Genomic DNA, 14889 nt, shown 5'->3' with positions numbered 1-14889 from the left:
TCTAGTGCCCACCACAGTGCCACACACACACAGGGGGCACTTGATAAACCTTTGGTGAAAAGAATTGAATTTAATTGGAAAGACCTCCTACTGGCTACTCCTGACATTACTCAGAGTCTGAATTTTAGCCGGAGCATTTACATACATATGTGGCTCTTTTTCCCAAAGCTGAGTATAGAAACCACCCCACAATGGAAGATCTATGTATTGCTCAGATGACTTTACGAAGAATGGGTTTGTAAAGAATTGATCTAAGTTGTAGCCACGTCCAAACCGTAAATGATGCACATTCACTCCATCCCTCAAGGCTGCAGGAATGCTGCCTCCTCCAAAATGACCGAAGTGACTTCTCTCTCCTCCCATCTCAGAGCATTTCCACCCCTTTCCTGTAGTTCTTCCAGCTTGTCTGGTGTTCATCCCTACTCGTGTCTTGGGTGAGGATGGAGAGGGAGGGGCTGTGTTTTACATCTCTTTATACAAGGAGAGAACTACAATTGACTTTCTAGCCTGCCGCCTCCATTTTGGGCAGTTTAGCGATGACCTTATTATTTAATCATCCCGAAAGGGAAGGTGAACTTGGTGAATGAATTAGCCAATGAACAAATGAATGAATGAATGAATGAATGAATGAGGGCATCAACTAGTGGAGAAGTGGCTAGAAACTATGATTGCGAAATCTGATCAATTTTATGTGAGGAAATTCTCTAATGGGAGATTTCATCCAATAGGAAGAATTACATATTTCTCAAGTTAAAAAGGCTTCCCTGTCTCTCTTTGGTGTTTTCTGGGTGCATGGATTTTGACTCCTGTATCTACGAGCATAAACAAAATACATAGTGTGCCCCATAATCACAAAAATGATAGAAATGAACACCAACAGCCCAAATTGTTGAGGGGCTGGGGCCAGGATAACAAGGATGAAATGGATAAGGTCCATTAGGTAGTTCATAGAGCACTGCACGCCATTCACGGTACCACGTTCTGAATCTGCGATGTTTTCCTGAAGAAGCTGAGTCACAGTGAGGTCAAAGGACCAGAGACCTGCAAGAGAAAGATTTGAAAGAAATCAAAGTAGTTGAAAATATAGTCAAAGTGGCCTCCTTCAGTACTGACTGGGGCACTGTCAGAGGGGCCTCCTTCAGTGGCCTCCTTCAGTACTGGGGCGCTGTTGGAGGAGCTTCCTTCAGTACTGGGGCGCTGTCAGAGGGGTCTCCTTCAGTACTGGGGCACTGTTGGAGGGGCCTCCTTCAGTACTGGGGCGCTGTCGGAGGGGCCTCCTTCAGTACTGGGGCGCTGTCAGAGGGGCCTCCTTCAGTACTGGGGTGCTGTCAGAGGGGCCTCCTTCAGTACTGGGGCGCTGTCGGAGGGGCCTACTTTAATACTACAACACTTCCAGAACCTGTGATTGCATGTTCCAGGGTCCTTACTCCACTCCTTCCCCCTTCAATGATATCGATTCTGGCCTATTAGGTCCTTAGTCTTTCAATAGTTGCTATGGCCGAAAAATTGGTTGCAACCAATCTGGCAACGAACCTCTAGCAATGTATCTGAATGGGGCCCACCATAGCAGACATATGTTGGTTAACCAGACTTTTGTCCTGGCAGTACCTGGAAGAAGCCGCACCCTTTGGGCGTACATAGCTTTCATGGTGCAGGGGAAGATTTCTGCATGTGTAGTCAGAGGACTGAGGTTCAAATCCTGCTTTTGTGCAACTTAGCAGGTACATTATTGAGGGCAAGTCATTTCACAAGTCTCAGTTTCCCCTTCTGTAAAATGAGAAGGTTGGACCAGATGATCTCTAAGTCCTTTTTGGCTCTTGAGAAATGATGTTACCAATCTGAAGTTAAGCTGACCTTGCAATGCAAATTGGTAGCTTTAGGGAATAAAACCTTGATCTTGGATTCAGGGAGAACTGAGTCTGAATCCTGCCCCTGCCCCTGACTACCGGTAGTTGCATGACTCTGGGCAAGCCTCTTAGCCTCCCTTAGGCTCCAATTCCTCACCTGTAAAACAGGCATAACAATAACACTTCCTTCCAGGGTTGTGTTTAGAGTGTAAAGCTCTTTGCCAGCATTAAGGAATTAAGAAAACGTTGGCTATTATTATGAAGCATCTTTTGGGGAGGACTTTGAGGGGGGTCAGAGGGATGCCTGAAAAGAGGAATCTGCCTGTCTGGATGTAATGGCCAGGCTTGGGACAGAAAAGAAAGATTTGTGCTTCACATGGGCTGGTCTAGAACTCCAATGAGTTCCAACTCCAGCAAACAGGTTGTTGGCCTTACAGGAAGAAAACTCAACTCTCCCTTCCCTAAGCCTCAAGAACAACTACTGTGCCTACACACAGCCTTTAAAACAACACAAGACAGCTCAACAGCTCTGAGCGGGGCTTACCAATTCTGGCCAAGATGACTCCTGAGAAGAGCAAGGTGATGGAGACATAGGACTCCGGCTGGCCGCTTTCTTGTGCACCGTCCATCAGAACAGTATTATTGGTCCAGTGGATGGTGGAGCGGCCAGGAAGGATAGGCTGGTTAATGTTTCTTTCAAAAGGAGAAACATGTCCTCGGTTCTCTTTCAGCATCTCCTGACTTAGAGAAGAGTTCTGGCTTAGTGGAAGAGAGAAAATTCCCAAATCAAAAGGACTCCCAGGGGCAAAAACAGAAAACACACAGAGCAGCAAACAGCCAATGTGGAGACAGCTGGAGATGAGGCCCGTGTGAACTAAGCCATAGGACCTTCTCAACCTGGTAAAGAGGATTGTGCCCACGAGACCAGAGAAGGCTGAGATGGCCATGAGGAGGCTGAGGAGGGAGCCCCCTATCCCCTGTGTGTAGGCATAGCCTGTGGTGATACAGTCAAAGCCCAGCACAGTTGTGTACAAGAAGGCTAAACCCAACCCCGCCAAGAAGACAGTTTGCCTGCAATACGTCTTCCAGCCATCACAGCACGTTTGGACTAGTCTCTGCATCTTTCTGAGGCCAAGAGGAAACCTGGAGGTCATGTCCTGCTGGGCTTCCAGAGGAGACGACTGGTCCTCCTGTCCTTCCAAAGTCTTGGGCATGTTGGCAAACTCATCAGTGGTTGGACAAGAGTGAATTTCCCCTTAAAAAAATATATCCAGAAAGGTCTTAGATCACAGTTATCATAAGAACATGCTTCCTATTCTCAAGTCAGACGATGAAGCGTGTTTGAATGGTGATGCTGAGAACATATCATCTTCTCCTCAATCACCGCCCCCTGCTTAAATTCCCCATCTTCTCTGAGGACCCATCTACTGTCCCAGCCAACCCTGCTCAAGATGTTGGCACTGTTCTTGATTCATTGCTCTCCCTTTCCTAGGCTTCCAATCATTTGCCAAGTTATGTCCATTTTACATCTATAACATCCCTTGCCTGTGTCTCCTCTCTTCTACTCATGTAACCTTAATTACCCCTTGTCTACATGATTGCAATATTCTATAAATGGATCTTTCTTAAATCTCTCTTATCTCTAATTCCTCACCCACAGAACTAGAAAACAAATTGACCAGAGGCCCAGGTCTGATCATGTTACTTCTCACTCAGAGGTTTTAGTGATTCCCCATTGCTTTGAGCAATGGTCTCCAAAGTGACCTCTGGGGCCAAGATTGATCATTCTGTGAACCCAGATCTAAATCTCAGAACCAAAAGAAAGTCAGTGTGTATATCAGGAAATGCAGCAAGTGAGAAGAGAACTGGGTATATTCTAAAGACAAGTTACCTCTCAGGGAGTATAAAATAAAATTTATATGTGTATATATACATATATACACATATATGTATGCATGTGTATGTATATGTATGTGTATATATTGTTTTGCTTGAAATGCTATCTAGATGTAGTCTATTATTGTGAATAATAAATTTCATGAAGTCATAATGTTTGCTTTCTTCTATGGTTTTTCATCAAGATAAAAAATGAATTTCTTTTCAAATCTTGGAGATAACATCCTATAAAACAAAATCACATGAGTGATCAAAAGAAAATGTATTTCTTTAAAAGGTTGAAAAGGGAGCCCACTGACTGAGTCCTAGCAGTGGTTAATCCTAGAAGGAACTAAGGATTTGGATAGTACTCAGGAGGGATAAGTGAAATCCTATAAATATATTCATCCATTCATTCAGAAATTTATTAAGCATCTACTATGTGCCTTGTGAAAGAAGCCAGGGAAACAAAGAACAAAACTGCCCAAAAGTCTCTAATCTGAAGAAGCTTCCCTTGTATTGAAAGGAGGGAATGGTGTCATCTAGTCCAACACCTCTCCAAATCCCATAGCATCCCTCACAAGTGGTCTCAGCTAAAGATCTTCCTGTAACAAGAAACTTTCTACCCCTGGAGACAATCTATATTACTTTTGAACACAGAAAATAGGGCTAGATGGCAGCCAGGATCAGTATTGCCAGCAACACTTTGGGAAGAAGGAAGGAAGGAAGGAAGGAAGGAAGGAAGGAAGGAAGGAAGGAAGGAAGGAAGGAAGGAAGGAAGGAAGGAAGGAAGGAAGGAAGAAAAGGGCATATCTCTTTTTTGGTGGTTAAAGAAAGTGAGGATAATGATGTTGCCATTTTCTGTAAACACAAACTATTCCTGTTATAGAGATTGGTGGACTTGTATTTGAACACAATATATTGCACTGTGTTACTTGAGACTGGGTCTGGAGTCAGGAAGACTCCTCTTCCTGAATTGAAATTTGGCCTCAGATACTTACTAGCTGTGTGACCCTGGGCAAGTCACTTAACCCTGTTGGCCTCAGTTTCCTCATCTATAAAATGACCTAGAGAAGGAAATGGCAAGCCACATCAGTATCTCCGCCAAGAAAACCCCAGATGGGGTCATGAAGAGTCAGACACGACTGAAAATGACTGAACAAGAACAATATGTTTCCATCTCTGGAAAAACTTGTCCACAGCCTTTGTAGTGATCACCCCCCATGCCTGGAACATGCTCCCCTTTATCCCTACCTCAGAGAGCTTCTCTCTTTCTTTAAGATTCAGTCCAAGCACCATTTTCAACATAAAGCTTTTCCTGATCTGCCATTGCCCTCCCCCCACATCATCTTGTATTAAAATACTTTGAATGTATTCACTTCATATTTATGCTGTATATATTTTTATGTATACTTGTTATCTCCTCCATTAGAATGTAAAGTCATGAGTAGGGATTATTAAATTCTTGAAAGAGCCTAATTAATACCTGTCAACTGATTGATTGATAGATCCCTAGGAAGTGGGGAAGGATTAGTTTTGTTTCCTCTCTGGTACCCCATTGAATACCTCCATAAGCAAGCAGGTGGGGACTTCTGTGGAAAAAATTACCCTCAAGAGCCACATTTTCTAAAGTGACTAAAAACATCCATACCCAGAGCTCTCATGGCTAAGTATACGCCCCCGGAAGTCATTGGGGAAAAAAAAGGTCCCATAGACACCAAAATATTGGCACTATTTTTTGGTAGTGAAAAACTGGAAACAAACATACCCATACATTAGGGAATGGTGGAACAAGCCATGGTCCATAAATATAATGAAATATTACTGTGAGAAAAAGTGGATATGATGAAAGCAAAGAAACATGGGAAGGCTAACACAAACAGACGCAAAGTGAAGTAAACAGACCCAGGAAAACGACATAAACAATGGCTTCAACATTGAAAATAACAACTACAAAACATTCTAAAATGAATGTTCTTTGTAAAATTGCAAAGAATAAGCTTGGTCCCAAAGAAAAGATATGAGGACTCCCCTCCATAACATTTGCAAAAAATGGGGGAAGGGGTCCATAGGTGTGTAACATTACATATCATGTCAGATTATTTTCAGTATGTTGACCAGTTTTACTAAATATTTTGTCTTTTTTTAATCCTTAAAAAAAGAGAATGACTTATTAGGAGGGTGAGAGAGAGGGATACAGGGGAAATATAGGTGATGTAAAAAGAAAAGATATCAAAAATCTATTTATAAAATGCCACATTTTCAGATGGGAAGTTGAGAGTGAGTATCTCTCAAGGGACAGAAAGTAGAAGCCAATGGAATGACAAAATTCAAGGAAGAAGACCAAGTCAGGAACCGTGGTGAAGTGAAAATTACCTTGAGAGCTGATGAGCTCCAATTGCCTCTTTAGAAAGCTGTCCCCTGTGCACCTCCGGGGTTTGGCAGCCAACTGAGGAACAAGCTGATAAACTTTAGACAGGAAGAGGAACTCAACCAGCAGAGAGACCAAGTTCCATCCCAGGATGAAGCCGCAACCAATGACATTAGATGCCCATGTCATCACCTGTCCCACAGAGAGGGGGGCAAAGATGTTGATGATTTGGTCCATCCTTCGAATCATTGCATTCATGCCTAGAAGGGAGAGTAAACCAAAACATTTCACTGAACACCCAATATCCAAGAATCATTCAAGATATTGAAGGTCCCTTCTAGGGCTCAAGGTCTGTGGCCAAACTATTGATTCATCAGAGGCATGTAGAAAATGGGGATCCTCACTCAGGTATCATCCTGCATTTTCATGGAGGCTCAGAAAGGAGAAATGATCACACAACTACTTAATGGTAGAGATAGGAGGGAATTCCAGGTGTCATGACCCCTGGAAAAATCTTATCACAATGCTCGACATGATGTGAAAATACAAATACAAGTCAGTTGAATATCCACAACCACAGTGTACTCATCACCTTAGTGTGGCTTAAAAGCCAGGACCAGCACTAAAGGGACAGCCTTGTGTAGTGGAAAATGCCTTCCATGGAAAGTCAGGAACATTCGAGGTTAAGTTGTCCAATCCCCTTTCCAATTCATTTGTCACTCAATTATCCAAAGGGATTTTCTAAGTCAGGGTTTAACATGTCAGCCCTCTGCTTGATGACTTTCTTGCTACCTCCAGGATCAACCAAAAGGTCATCTGGTATTTAATGTTCTCTATAACCTGGAGCTTTCCTGCCTTCCTAGCACTAATCTATTTCCAGTTTCTCAAACACAACATTCCGTCTCCCACCTCCATGCCTTTGCAGTCTGTGCCCCATGCCTGCCATGCCCTGTTTCCTCCTCATCACCTCCTAGCTTTCCTGGCTTCCTTCCATACGCAGCCCAAATTCCGCTTTCTGTAGGAGGTATTTCCTGGTCCCCTGGAGCTAGTATCTTCCCTCTAAAATTATCTTCCATCTACTTCATATATATCTTGTGTGTACAAGTCTTGGCACGTTTTCTCTCTAATTAGAATGTGAGGTCCTTGAGAACAGAGAACCTGGTTTTGCATTTTTACCTTTCTTTGTATCCTGTTTAAACAGGATATTTTGATGAATTACTCTTGCTAACTGTAAGGGTTATGGGATTTAAAGATCTTCCATGCCCCGTTGGACGTGCTGACGTAGCAGGAAGGGGCGGAGCAAGAGGAAGCGGAAGCCAGAGAAAGCAAAAGCCAAGCTAGTGTTCCTGCGGTGGCTGGCAGTGGTGGCGACGGCAGCAGCGGCAGCAGAGGCAGCGGCAGCGCCAAGCCCTTTTTGAGTTAGGACTGCTAAGGACTTTCTGCTAAGGACTCCTGCTGAGGACTGCCAGGGGCCGGAGCTGCTGGGAGTGCACTTCCAGGACGCTGGGTGGTTGCTGTGCGTGGGGAGAGGAGGACCTTTGCCTGAGGTAGCCTGTTCTGTTTTAAAGGCTTGAGAATGTGGGTGCTTTCTACTTTATCTACCTGTGCCAATGTCATAACTACTCTGATGGCTTTCACTTTCTGGTTTTGGGACTCAGTCTTTTGGTATCTTAATAAATTTTCCAGCTTATTCCCTTATATGACAAGCATGATGTATTTTGTGATGGATAATTATATCAACATATCTGTAATCTCCATAGGCATTGTGAATATGGCATTGCTGATGCACTAACTAGGTGCTACAGAGGTGGCATTGGGTAACTGATAGAAAGCTAGCCTAAGAGCTAGGAAGACCTCTGTTCAAGTACTATTTGTAACATATTAGCTGTGTGACCCTAGATGAGTCACTTAGGGCCTCTCAGGATCCTAGGCAATTTTTTAGACTGTAAGGTGCTGACTTGCATTAATTGAGGGAATTTCTCACCAGGAATTCCCTAGACCTAGGGAATCACAGGTCTTCCCCTCCTCTCCCCCACTACATTTCAGCAGCCTGAGTCAGAAGTCTATTCACCCTGCCCTAAATATGGCTCCCATTAGACACAGATATTCCTCATGGGCTCCACTGAATTTACTCATCATCCTTTTTTGGGGAAGAATTCATTAAGAGCCTGGGCATTCCTTAATTTCTGTTGCCCAGGGTGATAAAACATCTTCATGGTGGCTTGTTTGTGGGTGAAGCATTGGCTGGGACTTACCAGCGAGTTGGCTTCTGTTGTCTCCAGTGATAACCACAATCCAATCTCTCTGAATGGTGATGGTCAGGGCTGTGCTGGCCAGGTTGGCTAGATCTGCTAAGATAATCACTGCCACATAGCAGGCCACCTGTGGGGAGGGGTTGGGAAGCAGAGTTTGCAATCCAAGAATAGAATTTGATAGGCAAATGCTTTCTATGTTTTTTTTTTTTAGCTGATGCTTCTACCCAAGCCAACATTATTAGCAAGCCCTTCTAGTTACAGGTTCAGCTGAGGAGAGGCATGAAGTACTGTTTTATTGACTTGGTGAGCATTCTTCCTGCCCCCTCTATCAGCCCCAGGTCTGATGCTAATTTTGGTCCCGAAGACAGGAGGCCCCAAATTCAGTTGTCTTTGCACGTCTGTGATTTAAGGTCTGATGCAGAGCTTTGAGGTAAAACACAACTCTAAAGAAAGACTAGCTAGGTTTAAAACCCGAGTCCCTAGAATGCTGCAGAACAGGCAAGTTCCTCTGGCCCCAGAGGAAGACACAGCCTGGACCGCTGATGTTTCCTTTCATTGTGCCAGAGGAGGGGGAGTGCGCACGTACCATGAGCCAGCCCTGCCAGATGCCTTCAATTTCACTTTTGTAGGAGATCACCAACATCAGAACCACACAGCATGCAGTGACAGAGGAGTTCTGAAGGAACAGGGACGCGTGGGCCACTGGTGGTGAAGGAGATAACCTGCTCAGCACAGTCTTCTGAGTATTTACAGAACAGAACCAATTCCCTGCTATATGACAGAGGCATATACTTTAACCAGATCCCTAGGCCCGCTCCAAGCCACAGTTCAATCCACATCCATTACATTGTAATTCAACAGCAAGGTCATATTTTTCTCAAGCAGATACAACAGAAAGAACGGTTCAACAATTTAGACCAGCATCTTATACCATACACCACAAGCCATTCCAAATGAATCAATAACCTAAATACAAAAGATATTAGAGGCTAATGGAAGGTCATATATTTCAATACTGTAATGAGGACCCAGATTCAAAACCAGATGAAGGCTAGAAGAGATTAGGGAAGACAAAAGAGACGATTTAGATTATATAAATGGGAAGCCTCGAATGAACTTAGCCTGACTATGGTGGTCTCACAGCCAGTAAGATGGCTCTGAGGGGGTGAATTCTTTGACAGGGAAATCCAAGAAAATGACAAAGTAATCCTCAAGCCTGCCGCTTTCTCAGTGACATTGATAAAGAGGCCAGGAGAGTGTGTACACATAACTTTCTGATCAATTGGAAATGCAAATCAACTAACCCTTTAGAATGGACCAACATTAGCTGTCTCCTTCCTGAGGGGGTCCTGCTGCCACATGGCCGACTAATCACCAGGAAGGAAAAAAGAAAGGCTGAAGTTGTCCCACATCTCTGACCACTCTCAACCCTCCTCAAATTACTTTGCATTTTACTAGTATTTACTCTGGATGCATTTGTATATCTGTGTCTATTTGTTACTTCTAATAGAACATAAGCTCCTTCCAGGCAGGCACTACTTTATACTGGTATTCTCCTAGAGGAGTAGGGACCATTTGGTGCTTTGTAAAGGCTTGGTTTTCGAAACTGATAGATGAATTGACTGGATCATTTAAGAAGAGGGTGAGAGAAATAGTCAGCAGCCAAAAGCTCTAGGGAGATCTATGTTTAATTGAATAAGTCCAGAAACAAATCTGAGTTTATCTGATGAATTATAATGACATAAGTACATATCTCAAAATATCAGTGGCTCTGGAATATCAAAGTGGGCACTCCATTCAAAGGTGCCGATAGCAGCCTGTGAAAGCCTTTTCATCTCATATGACTCGTTCATGTCTTCCCTTAAGTCTTTGATGGGAACCTGCTCAGAACAGAGGAAGCCTTTTGTGGATACTAATGGATGGTTCATTTTTCTGTTCATTTTCTGCACTTGCTGGATGGCCAGTGCATCCATCTCCTTTTCCAGTCTTTGGGCAGATATCTCTTTGATCTCTCTCTCTTTTTCACATTAAATTTGTTTACTTTTAGTTTACAACCCTCAGTTCTTTGATATCTCTTACAATTCTTGTCGGTGATGATTAAAGTCTAATAGCGCTACCCACACGTCTCCCCATTCCTTTTGGGTGACTGACAGCAGACTTCGAGTTCTGTTTGATGGTGGATTCCTTGTCCTGTTTTTTGCCTCTTTTCACATCTCCAGAGTGTAGCACAGTTCTTGCCACATAGTAGGCACTTATAAATGCTTATTGGATTAAACTGGATTGGAACCCAAAGTCATAGTGCCCTGGATCTTCAAGCCTAGGATCTAAGGGAGCTCAGGGGCAGAGTAGATAGATAGAATGTTGGACTAGGAGTCAGGTAGACCTCACTTCAAGTCTTATCTCAGACACTTACACTTACTTGGCTGTGTGGCCCTGAACCATTTACATAACCTCTCAGTTTCCTCATCTGTAAAATACGAGTAAAATTGTGAAGATCCAATGAGATGGCATATGAAAAGCAGTTTGCACCCCTTAAAGCTGTATAGATGTGCTGGTCATTATCATCATCAATCAATCAATAGCCTCTTAACCTCAGTTAAGTTTTCTGTAAAATGCAGATAATAATAGCACCTTCTGGAGTTGTTTAGAGGATCAAAGGGGGTAATTTTTTATAGAATTTTACACATTTTGCACATTTTCAAGTGCTGTAGAAGGGTTTGCTGTTCTCGGTTACACATTTTAGGCACTGTGTGAGCTATGAGACGAAAAATTACCTTTGTTTCTTGGTTTTCTGTCAATCCAATCTCCAATTAAAACCCCAAACACCAACACTGAGCCAGCCACCACTAAGCCAAAGACCGCTGTTAGGAGAAGGTTGCGCCCATATAACTCTATCAGGAACACAGACAGAGCAAAGTGCCACATTCGGTCTCCCTGCAAGGTGGCCCAGGCCAAAAAGACACAAACACAAACAAAAAAGGGGCCGGGGTTGGGGATTGTTCTTCCTACAGTGACCAGTGAAATTAAATTGTGAGTAAGATGCATAGACATTGGGGACAGACCATCTTGCTGGGGTTTTCCAGAATTATGAAGGCAGGACAACATTTTCCTACAATACAGCCAGCTCTCATTTATACAGTGCAGTGAGGAGGAAAGAAGACTGGATTTGGAGTCAGAGGACCTGGGTTCAAATCACTTCCCCTCCCTGGGCCTCAGTTTCTCCATCTGTAAAATGAAGGGGTTGGAGCAGGTGGCCAGCCTCTGAGGTTCCTTCCCATTCTAGATCTATGGTTCTATGGGTGGGCAGGTCAATTCTCTTCCCCTGGTCTCAGTTTCCTCATCTTTAAAGTGAAGGGGTTGAATGTGACCTCAAAGATCCCACCCACTGTAAAGCTAAGATCCTAAAACGTTCCAATGTGGCCCAATGTCAAGATTTGTTTGTGAAATCCCGGCTGTTCTCAACCTCAGAGCTCTCTTGATCATTCAAAACACAAGAATAATTATTTGACTTCATCTTACCCATATAGAAAGCGCACAGCTGACATAAACCAAAACTCTTGGCCCCAGGAGGGAGTTCAAAGTTGCCCCTAAAACACACACAACCAAACCATAAAAGACATTTCCATGTGAATCTTGTCAAAGACACACTTGGTTTGCTTCCTCTATGCAAAGGAAAACCTGGGTGGCTATTGCCCGGTGGGAGAGGAAAAGGTCTTGGAGCCCAGCCAGCGGTGTTTCCACGTGCCTACTGAGGGCATCCCGGAGGTCTGGAGCAGGTTCCAATGGATCCCAAGAAGCGTCCTCAGGACCCTCCCAGAGAAGGGTGCATAGCCTGGGTTCGGGGCAGGGGTGGCACCACCAGGCTTGGTAGTTGTTGGAAGCTAGGTTCAAGCACCTCATCCTTTGTGCTTACCAAGACCTCCTTTCTCTTCCATGGTCACAAATGGGTTCGTTTCAGCTTAGAGCAAGCCCCAGTTTTTCAGTACTGGATATTAGCTCAGGATTCAGAATCTAGAAGACCTGAGTTCAAATTCTGCTTCAAATACTTCCTAGCTGCATTATTCCCAAGCAAGTCACTTTATCTCCTAATCAAACAAGCAACAATTATCAGGCATTTTCTTACTCTAGGCCAGGTACCCTGGTAAGTAACGAGGGGGCAGTTGCTTCATTTGTAAATTGGGGACAATGATTTACTTGTAACCTTTACCTCACAGAAGAGAATGTGTATAAAGTTCTTTGCGGACTTTGACTACTCATATAAATGCCAATGAGCATCATGGGAGAATAAACGGCAAGGAACTTGTTTCTAGCTCAGGAATCTACCTCTTGTACATTGGGCAGGACTGTAGCACCAGGGGCAAATTTCAGACCTGGGAAAGATGGCTCACATTTCTGGCATGAGGCTTTTGTCACAACAAGCCTGTGACATGAGGAATGTGGGCATAATTCTTCTCATTTTACAGATGAGGAAACTGAGGCTCATTGGGATGAAGTGACCTAGCCATGGCCAAAGAGCTAGTAAGTCAGAGCCAGAAGTGGAACCCACACCTTGCTCCAAGGACACTACACTTTCTACTATATCATGCTATTGTTTAAGAATACGACCTTGTAATAATTGTAGAAAATCAAATCATGGCACCATGATTTAATGGCATAGACTCTTCCAAGTGGCAGAAAAGGTTGAATCCTATTGATAATTTTTAGAAAATTTCCCTTACACCAGGATCAACGTATTTGGAAACTGTGTGGACACTACTCCCTGACAAGAGAACTAAAGTCAGTTTCTAGTGACTGGGATCTCTCTGTGTCTCTGTCTCTGTCTCTCTCTTTCTCTGGGTGTCTCTATTTTCTATCTCTCCGTAAACCCCTCCCTACACTTAGCCCTGTGCTGAGGGCTGTCAGGGAAAGTCAAGGACATAGCCCAGACCCAGGTAACAGCCTGGTTTTTAATTTAAAGGCATTTTCAGTTATGGAGTGAAAATAAACAGTTTGCCCTCAAGTGAAATAGAAAACAGAATCCACTTTGGCAGCTGGAGCCTTCAATTTAAATGGAAGTGATTGAATTGAGGGCTTGAAGCATATTTTCGTTAATAATTAAGCAAAGGGGCTTTTTTCTCCCTCCATTTCCTTGTGGCCACTAAGATCATGCTTCTCCCTCCACTCTCTTGAAACCCAACAGATCTCAAAAGAAAAGCCCAAGCTCTGAACTGCAGGGAGAAACCTGATTAAAGCGTTAGCCTCGAAGGCCATGGTCAGTCACCGAAGTGTCTCACCCATTTATCTCCCTGGGTGGGAGCCCCGCAGGAATTCACATTTGTAAAATTCTGTGGGATTGTCAACTGGAAAGTGTTTCTGTTGCATTTGGTACCATTTGAAATCCATCATGGAGAGAAGTCTTCCCCCATGAGCAATGGCCGCTATGTGGGCTCTTCAGACATGTGAGATGCGTTGGATTGGGGATTTCACTTCCCCCTAAACTTCATACTTTGCAATTTAATCTTACAAATGAAAGAATGCAGGAGTCACTAGTGAAAACAGAACAAGAGGTGACATTTTACAGTCGTTGCTCTAACTAGACACTAACAAGGTATTTTTAATATTTGATTCAATTAGGCAACAAGAAACCGCTCCAAGAGAGCCTTTGGAAAACAGGCCAAATTGCTTAGTGACATTTAAATTAGAGAAATTCTGTTTTTGCGGCACATCATTCCACAAAGAACAAATGCATGAAAAAAATCCTATTCATTTTACTTAATCAAATCCCCCCATGCCCAGTGGCACTGTGTAATTTCAGACTGATGATGTTAACATAGCAATATTTCCAACCCAGAGAGAGATTGCTTCTTTTCCCAACCGAGCTAGCTTTTGAGAGTGAAGCTTTATTGGCGACCTACCTAAATGTCTCTTTTCTCTCCTAATTTGTCTGGTGGCTACAATTTCACTCAATTTCTCTTTATTTCCACGGTCTTTGATATCGTTGCCTTCTGTCATCATTATTGCATACTGTGAACAAGAGATTTTAGAGAATGACAGATTTATTAGGGGACCTCGCATTGTCGTAAACTGTGAGAAATTAACAAGCTCCCCCTTTAATTCCAATTGGATTTCCCCTAAAAACCGCTCCCACTTGATTCTTTCAACTGGAATAAGTTAATTGTACAATCTGTTATAGGGTCTACTGCATAGAAATAAAGTCGAAGTACTTGTCAACAAACGAGGCATGTTAATAATGCCCCAAACCAATTACTCGGGGGAAATAAATCTCCGTCAGCAGCAATCAAAAGCCCCCCTAGTTTTAAGTTATCAAAAAGAGAGAGAGACAGAGACAGAGAGGAAAAAGAGAGACAGAGACAAAGAAGGGAGAGAGAAGAGAAGACAAGAGATAGACAGTGACAGAGAGAGAGGGAGAGAGTTAAACAGCAAGCAGCCCTCCATTAAACACATTATGTTTCCACTTTAATTATTCAACAGGGTAAATCGATTACATTTGCTCTAATTAATGAAAGTTTTAAAGTGAAAAGGAAACCACAAGTACATTTAC

At 43.3% G+C, this 14889-nt stretch overlaps 1 protein-coding gene across 1 annotated transcript; it reads right to left on the bottom strand.

Annotated features, from left to right (window-relative positions):
• Positions 1-745: 745 nt before the first annotated feature.
• LOC138161501 (ferroportin-like) lies at positions 746-14339 on the bottom strand. The gene is made up of 8 exons (XM_069088261.1): positions 14243-14339; positions 11868-11935; positions 11123-11282; positions 8935-9050; positions 8349-8475; positions 6099-6353; positions 2392-3102; positions 746-1041 (listed from the first exon to the last, which is right to left on the bottom strand). Exons 1-8 carry the CDS (start codon positions 14337-14339, stop codon positions 746-748), a joined length of 1830 nt encoding a protein of 609 aa, XP_068944362.1.
• Between the last annotated feature and the right edge of the window lie 550 nt (positions 14340-14889).

Source organism: Petaurus breviceps, unplaced genomic scaffold, assembly GCF_028583685.1.
Source record: "Petaurus breviceps papuanus isolate PSGF00001 unplaced genomic scaffold, PetGlider_PUasm1.0 185, whole genome shotgun sequence".
Classification (NCBI taxonomy): domain Eukaryota; kingdom Metazoa; phylum Chordata; class Mammalia; order Diprotodontia; family Petauridae; genus Petaurus; species Petaurus breviceps.
The sequence above is the reverse complement of the archived record's forward strand: the minus strand, read 5'-3'. Positions and strand labels throughout refer to the sequence as shown.

Coding starts and splice junctions, on each gene's coding strand:
- LOC138161501 (XM_069088261.1), bottom strand. CDS start 14,339: ATGACAGAAGGCAACGATATCAAAGACCGTGGAAATAAAGAGAAATTG. Junction 8,476..8,934: donor TCTGGCAGGGCTGGCTCATG/GTACGTGCGCAC, acceptor CCCTCCCCACAG/GTGGCCTGCTATGTGGCAGT. Junction 1,042..2,391: donor AGTCATCTTGGCCAGAATTG/GTAAGCCCCGCT, acceptor TTTCTCTTGCAG/GTCTCTGGTCCTTTGACCTC.